The sequence below is a fragment of the Salvelinus sp. IW2-2015 genome, linkage group LG1, assembly GCF_002910315.2.
Source record: "Salvelinus sp. IW2-2015 linkage group LG1, ASM291031v2, whole genome shotgun sequence".
Taxonomy (NCBI): Eukaryota; Metazoa; Chordata; class Actinopteri; order Salmoniformes; family Salmonidae; genus Salvelinus; species Salvelinus sp. IW2-2015.
The window spans coordinates 33638185-33646581 of record NC_036838.1 but is presented as its reverse complement, the minus strand read 5'-3'; the positions used below and the strand labels follow the sequence as shown (position 1 = coordinate 33646581).

General features: G+C 42.9%; 1 protein-coding gene across 1 annotated transcript in view; it reads right to left on the bottom strand.

The window, feature by feature from the left end:
* Positions 1–8397, bottom strand: part of LOC111966053 (low-density lipoprotein receptor-related protein 1-like) — a 180280-nt gene that overhangs the window by 10568 nt on the left and 161315 nt on the right. Inside the window, 4 exon segments of the mRNA XM_070444379.1 lie at positions 5330–5470; positions 7321–7497; positions 7761–7880; positions 8163–8269. Of these exon segments, the coding sequence (XP_070300480.1) occupies positions 5330–5470; positions 7321–7497; positions 7761–7880; positions 8163–8269 (545 nt within the window).

Sequence of the window (8397 nt, the reverse complement as noted above, 5' to 3'; positions counted from 1 at the left end):
TGTGTCAAATCGGAGGCCTGTTGTCCGGACCAGGGTTTCAATTCTCGGGCCGACTCTCTTCTCTGTATACATCGATGGATGTCGCTCTTGCTGCTGGTGATTCTCTGATCCACCTCTACGCAGACGACACCATTCTGTATACCTCTGGCCCTTTCTTTGGACACTGTGTTAACTAACCTCCAGACAGCTTCAATCCAACAAACTCTCCTTCCAATGGCCTCCAACTGCTCTTAAATGCCAAGTAAAAACTAAATGCATGCTCTTCAACCGATCGCTGCCCGCACCTGGCCCACCGTCCAGCAGTAATACACTCGACAGTCTGACTTAAGGTATTTGTAGTATGTCCACATACTTCTAAAGTATCTGGTTAGACTGTAAACTCTCCGTTCCAGACTTCACATTAAGCCATCTCAACCTTCCAAAATATATTCTAGAATACGCTTTCCTATTTGCCAACAAAGCATGCCTTCACTTCTTGCGCAAACATTACCTCGTAAAACTGACCATCCTACCAATCCTCGACTTCGGCGATGTCATTTACAAAATAGACTCCAACAAATTGGAAGCAGTATATCACATCCAAGTGTCACCAAAGCCCATATACTACCACCACTGCGACCGCTACGCTCTCGTTGGCTGGCCCTCACTTCAATACTCGTCGCCGAAACCCACTGGCTCCAGGTCATCTACAAATCTCTGCTAGGTAAAGCATCGCCTTATCTCAGCTCACTGGTCACCATAAGCGCACCCACCCATAGCACGCCAGCAGGTAGTCTCACTGGCACCCCCAAAGCCACATTCTTCCAATTCTTCCTTTGGCCGCCTTTCCTTCCAGTTCTCTGCTGCCAATGACTGGAACGAACTGCAAAAAACACTGAGGCTGGAGACTCATATCTCCCTCACTAGCTTTAAGCACCAGCTGTCACAGCAGCTCACAGATCACTGCACCTGTACATAGCACATCTGTAAATAGCCCATCCAACTACCTCATCCCCATACTGTATTTATTTATTTATCTTGCACCTTTGCACCCCAGTATCTTTACTTGCACATTCATCTTCTGCACATCTACCATTCCAGTGTTTAATTGCTATATTGTAATTACTTCGCCACCATGGCCTATTTATTGCCTTTACCTCCCTTATCCTACCTCATTTGCACATGCTGTATATAGACTTTTTCTACTGTATTATTGACTGTATGTTTGTTTATTCCATGTGTAACTCTGTGTTGTTGTACATGTCGAACTGCTTTGCTTTATCTTGGCCAGGTCGCAGTTGCAAATGAGAACTTGTTCTCAACTTGCCTACCTGGTTAAATAAAGGTGAAATAAAAGACATTTTGAAAATCCTGTCTCRGAGCTCTACGGACAATTCCTTCGACTTCATGGCTTGGTTTTTGCTTTGACATGCACGGTTAACTGTGGGACATTATATAGACAGGTCTGTGCCTTTCCAAATCATGTCCAATCAATTGAATTTACCACAGGTGAACTCCAATCAAGTTGTAGAAACATCAAGGATGATCAATGGAAACAGGATGCACCTGAGCTCAATTTCGAGTCTCATAGCAAAGGGTCTGAATATTTATGTAAATAAGTTTTCATTTTTAATACATGTTGTAAAATTTTTAAAAACCTGTTTTTACTTTGTCATTAGGGGGTATTGTGTGTAGATTGATGAGATAAATTATTGAATTCATTTTAGAATAAAGCTGTAACGTAACAAAATGCGCCACTGTATAAGACAAAGATAAAGAAAACCAGACCGGTGAGAAAGACAGTCAGAGTGTGGTCAGATGACAGCACAGAGACTCTTAAAGGCTGTTTCCTCTGCACTGTCTGGGAGGTGTTCCAGCATGATAGTGTTGCTTCTAGCTTGAAATGTACTTATTCATGTTACCATACCAGAACTTACTRATTACTTTACATGTATAAGGAATGTATATGTTAGGGTCAATGAAGGGTAAAGAGGAACTTGGTGTTTGGAAAGTTACTGAGTGACAAGGGGAAGTGTAGAAAGTTCATATACTGTTCAAACATGTTATTGTTCAAGATCAATGTTCCTAAAGAGAGAGGCAAAGGGAAACAGTCTAGTTTGCCTGATAAGGCAGGCCAGCTGCGGAACTAGGGAGGAGCAATGAATTTGCCTCAGGTCAAGTCAAAAGTGAGAAAAAAAACCTCTGGGGAGGGGACCAGAGGTTAATTAAGTTCCTGCCTAGCAACAGTGATGTATTGGCTGTCTAAGGAGTTGACCCCGCCTAGTAGGAGGTTAGAAATATATGTGCTTTGTCTTTACAGCTGTATGACCCATTGGGTGAATAAACTTGGTTAGAGCTTTTCCTAGTATTCCATTTAAATTTTTACCCTGTTTGTTCAGAAGCTAAAAATAGTATAAATAACACAACCACCATAAATACAGACTATAGAGAGACTGTGATACCCACTAAAGGGCTTACTGTTGGGGTAGACCTTATGTTAAAAAGGACATTACAAAAGGCTCTCAAAGAAAATAAAGTGGCCTTCAATAACAAGGGCAGGGGGAGGTTAAGAGGATCCAGTAACATATCAACAGCATGCTGCGGTGGGGTGGGGTGGGGGGGGGTGTGCCTTCACAGCAGCCAATCCTAGGCTAGCCTTGCAAACCATGAAGAGCATGGCCCACCCTGCGAACCCACATGTGAAGGAACAGAACCTGTTCTACAAAAGATTTGACACCCATAATCACACAAATGACTGCTTTGCTGTCCTACAGACTGGCCCTACCTCTCACAGGAGGAAATCATCGTTACCACAGAGCAGGTCACAAAGGTTTTTAAACAGCTGAACCCAAGGAAGGCCKCTGGGCCAGATAATGTGAGCCCAGTCCTCCTCAAGACCTTTGCTGAGGAGCTTGGCCCAGTCTGGCAACCCATCTTCCAGTTATCCATCGACTCACACACAATACCACAGGCCTGGAAAACGTTTCACTTCATCATGAAAAAGCCATGCCCCAAGGAGCACAATGACTGTGGCTCTGAGCTCAGAGCTCGTCAAATGTCTAGAGAGAATAGTGTATCAAAACCTAAAAAGACTCTGTGGAGAGGAAACTGGACCCTTACCAGCTTGTATATAGAAACGGGTGCAGTACAGAGGATGCAGTGACCACCCTCACACACCTGATCCTGTAACACCTTGACCAACCAAAAACATATGCCAGAGAACTCTTTATACATTTTTCCTGTGCTTTTAACACCATACAAACGCACCTTCTACTAGCCAAAATGAAAGAACTGGACATTAACCCACACCTCATTTACTGGTAACACTCATTTCTCAGTAACAGAACTCAAGGTCTCTCCCCTCCTGTGGTCACCAACGGTGTACACCAACGATTTCACAAGTCAAAACACCAAGCATCACATCATTAAGTTCACCGATGACACTGTCGTGGTGGCCCTAATGGAGGACAACAGCGACCTCCCACTGTACCTAGACAGTGTAAACAGCCTTGTGCAGTGGTGTGACAAAATCTTTGGTCCTGAATGTCACAAAAACACAGGAGGTTATCTTTGAGCCCAGGTCAGTGGCTGACCAGAACCAGGTAGTCATYCACAGTGAACACATCCAGCAGGTCTACTCTCATATATATATATCTGGGAGTACATGTTGACCATGCCCTGAGATGTAGTGTCAAAGTGGACTATGTGCTATGTGTGTGCTAAGGTGCAACAGTGCATGCACTTTCTCTGCAGGCTGAAGTCTTTCGGGGCAACCTCGGAAATACTGAACATGTTCTTTTGCTCCACTATCCAGAGTGTTTTGCAGTACTGCATCACTGCTTGGTACAACAGTGCCACAGTACAGGCAATAGCCAGGGTGGCAAGTCTGCTGAAAACTGCCTAAAAAATAATTGTCAAGCTGACCATCAAAACCTTTCTGGACAGCGACACACCAACATGCTGTGACAGGAAACAATATCAGAGCACCCTCCATGTCTCAACACAGAGTTTGTGTAGCTCTGCCATCCAAAGTTTCGCTACAGACTCCCCCTGTGAAACTGTAGGTAAAAATGATTCTCCATTCATGCACTGACTCGAACAATAAGGAGGACATTGGGACCAGTGTTCCCGTCATTCAGGAACGGCCATAGTGAAAAGTGAATTAATACTTAAATAGCATTGAGAATCACTAAGTTGTGACTATGTGCAAAGCTCAAGACCGTGAACATTAAGGAGAGTGCAACATTGAGTAATAGGAAGACAAGCTATTGCACGTGAAGGGAAGGGGTAAAGTCCTATCAGCGCGTTTTCTTGTTTTTATGAATGTTTGAATGTTATGTCGGCCTATACAGTCTTCACCATATTGCATAATTTTCTTGTAGTTAAAGTAAATATCTATGAAACCCCGACAAGAATCTTCTGTATGTGAACTATACATGCATATGTCGGGCGTAAATACGCCTGGTACGGCAAACTGCTCCGCCCACCAACGTATAGGCTTCTCAAGAGGTAGTTGGGTCTGCGAACGCTCCACCGGCAACGACATCCCTCCAGACACCTACACACGCCGATGTCACAGGAAGGCCATAAAGATTCAAGGACAACAACGCACCAGCACTGCGTGTTCACTAGCCCGTATCATTCCAGAGGCGAGGTAGTTAAGGTGCTCAAGCAGGGACGAGAGTGAAAACAGCTTCTCCTATCTCAAGGCATCAGACTGTTAAACAGGCACCACCTTTAACATTTTAGCGGCCGCTGCGCCAAATCTGACTCAACTCAGCCACTTCAAACATGGGAATTGAATTGAAATTATGTAAAATGTACCACTAAGCACTTTAACCATGCATTAATATATGTTTACATCCTACATTACCCATCTCATATGTATATACTGGTACTCTATATGCATCTACTGGCACTCTTGCATCTTTATGTAATACATGTACATAGCCACCTTTAAACTATGGCGCACTTTATGTTTACATACCTACAGTACTCATCTCAATATGTATATACGTACTCTATTACCATCTATTGGCATCTTGCCTATGCCGTTCTGTACCACCACTCATTCATATATCTTTATGTACATATTCTTTATCCCTTTACACTTGTGTGTGTATAAGGTAGTAGTTGTGGAATTGTTAGGTTAGATTACTTGTTGGTTATTACTGCATTGTCGGAACTAGAAGCACAAGCATTTCGCTACACTCGCATTAACATCTGCTAACCATGTGTATGTGACTAATAAAATTTGATTTGATTTGATTTGACATGTTGAATATAACAGTTTAGGTATAAGGGTGTTAGTGTATACTCAACCTGGGTGTGTAGGACTTTGCATACTCACAGATAGGGGAGAGTGTAGGAGTAGGGAGCTCCACACAGGTTCCGTTGTCCAGGGTGCGTCCGTTGGGACAGGTACAGACTGGACCACTGGGGCTGAGCAGACACAACCACTCACACTTCTTCCTGTCACATGGGTTGGTCACTGACAGAGAGCAAGAAAGAGAGAGAGACAGACAGACAAGTTAAAWAGMAACTGCCCCTAAAAAGCCTGTGTCATCGATATGAGTCAGAAACATTTATTCTACTGTCAGAATTGACTCCAACGTGTAAATTGGATCATTTTGGTCATTAAGTCTCATCCAAAACGGAGATTTGCGAGATGATAGGAAAGGATTTTATGTCACAGAATGAAGGATACCTGAACAGTTTTCCATGGGTTGGGTTTATTTTAATCCTGCCCTCATGCCCACAGCACCCAAATAATCATCAATTCGGAGCGCAGCTACACACGAYCACATCGTTATGCACATGGTCAATTTGTTTTGACATCACAAACTACATGGGACAATATTTTTTTAAATGTAATTATTTCAATTTAAATGACTTAAAAACCTCAAACCAATTATAAAATTGTAGAAATTCACATACAAATATTGAACGCAGTTAATGAGACAACTAAATTTGTGCAAAATTAAAATATTGTCCCATTTGCATTGTGTAATTGACAGTCCCAAACTAGCCCCAGATATAGGCTGTCCAATGTCACACCAACTTTGCCACGGTCCACAGCAGCAGGCTGAAGCTAATTGACAAAAAGAAGTTGGCTGGCGCCAGCTAGCCTAGGCGACTTCAAGACCTGGTTAGACTGTTTTAAGTTACATAGAAGAGTGACTGTGTACTGTTTTGGCAGAGTGAATGTACAAACACTTGCCATGTGCGAAAACACACACACACCCAAGACAACTCTCGTTTGGCTTCAGTCATGGCCACTGCATTTCTTAATGATAAGTTTAGCCCTCCTTTAACACAATTATACCAGACTGTAAGTCTGTCTCTAATAGTCTAAGGGCCACTCATCAAAAAAGACATTCCGTGATCCAGGAAACAAAACTGCAAAGTTTAAACATCATTACATTGATAATGTTATGAAAACTGTGTGGACCAAAAATTGTAAAATATAATAAAAATGTATAATTCAAAAGGTACGATTTCGAAATCATAGCTCATTTTGGGTAATTCCCCCTAGCAACATTATGAGGTTGCAATGTTACATCTTGGTTACTATTGTTACACGTGTTCCGTTGTCCATGCATTCAGAAAGCAAGGCATTTAGGCTACCAGACTGGAGGAATGTAAAAATAATATGAAAGAAGAAGCAGTTTAAATAGATTTCTCATATGCCAGAACGCCGCTTTATTTAGCTTATTTTGAGAGCTGTGCGAGCTAGCAAATACGCCATCTTTAGTTTGTCTAGCAGCCAAGAGCAATGATGGCCCTTGTAGGCTGAATACAGCTGCCAAAACATATTCTATTAACTGAGAAAACCACTGCACATGGTTAAAACATATTTCCTCATTTGGGGTTCATCTGGATCAGTGTGCAACAAAAGTAACCAAGGTGAAAAATAGCAATGTCGGAACTTAGCTAGGGAAATTACCCAAGATCCACTGTGATTGATGCTAAATATAATAACTTTGATTAAAGAAACTAAATGCATGTGCAGTTTTTACACGTTTTTAAATCCCACAGTATTCATGTTCATAACTTTATCTACGTTGTGTTGCTGAAATTTTGCAATTCCGTTTTCTGGGTCACGGAACAACACATTTTTGATGGGTGGCCCTTGGACTTTAAAGACCTAAGCCTAACTTGAGATCTTTGGTGTGAAAGTCAATTTGTCGTAGGCCTAGTTCTGTGCACACATCTCAAGTTAGAATTCAACCCTGAAAGAACGTTTAGAGAATAGCCGTGTTGACCTCTACTAGGGCTGTGGCGGTAATGACATTTTGTCAGCCGGTGATTGTCATGATAATAACTGTGATGTCCACTCACTCTCAGGCTGTTTGTTGCGGTGGTAGAGTACAATGTCCGTGGCGTGGTTCATCCCTGTAGTCAGGTTCTCCATGGGGCCTTTGCCATACTTGTTGACCCGGAACACAAAGTTGTTGATGTAGGTGACGCCATAGATGTAGTCCTCAAACACATCAATACTGAACGGGTGGTGGAGCTCTGGAACAAACAAGACCGAACACCACAGCTCAGACTCTTTACCAGTTAGATATGCTATAAGCTATGCTAAAATACACAATTTTTTCCACTTGCTGAGGATATCAGCATGCTCCAATTTAATGCACCCATTCTTGACAGTCCCAGTGTCATGAGAAGGCTCCACATCTAAAAATGGGCCCACATATCTCTAACCAAAACATGATTCTGTGGCTTAGCGATGTCAGCCCAGGTCTTTAAACCCAGACCCGTGCAGTTCACTCAACTGTTCTTAATGCTGGTCACAGCCACCACTGGGTCGCTGCCATTCAGCCTCACACTGCCAATCACTGACAGCTTAGCATCGGCCCAGTACAGACGCTCGTTAAAGTAGTCCACAGCCAGGCCTGGAGAGAGGGAGAGAGAGAGACAGAGATAAGAGAGAGACAGAGATCATCAGAGAGGGAGAGAGGGGGATAYAGAGAGAGAAAGAGAGGGAGAGAGACAGACAGACACGCAGAGAGGGAGAGCAGTCATTGAGACATGTCAGTTTGAGGCTAAGCTTATTGAGTGAAACAAAGCTCTACACAGCCCATCCTTCAATTTGTGGAGAAATGGACCTGTCAATCAGTCTGTAAAATGTTTGTAGTGTGTGTGTGTATATATATATATATATATATATATGTTACCTGTGGGCCACTGGATGTTGTCCTGTACCAGTGTCTCTCTCATGGTTCCATCCATGGCAGCAGTCTCAATCTTTGGGTGGTTTCCCCAGTCAGCCCAGTACATGGTCCTAATGGATACACAGCATCGACAATCAGTTACATGAGCCATCACATAGTAATGCGTTGAGCCATCACATAGTAATGCGTTTGACCATCACATAGTAATGCGTTGAGCCATCACATAGTAATGCGTTGA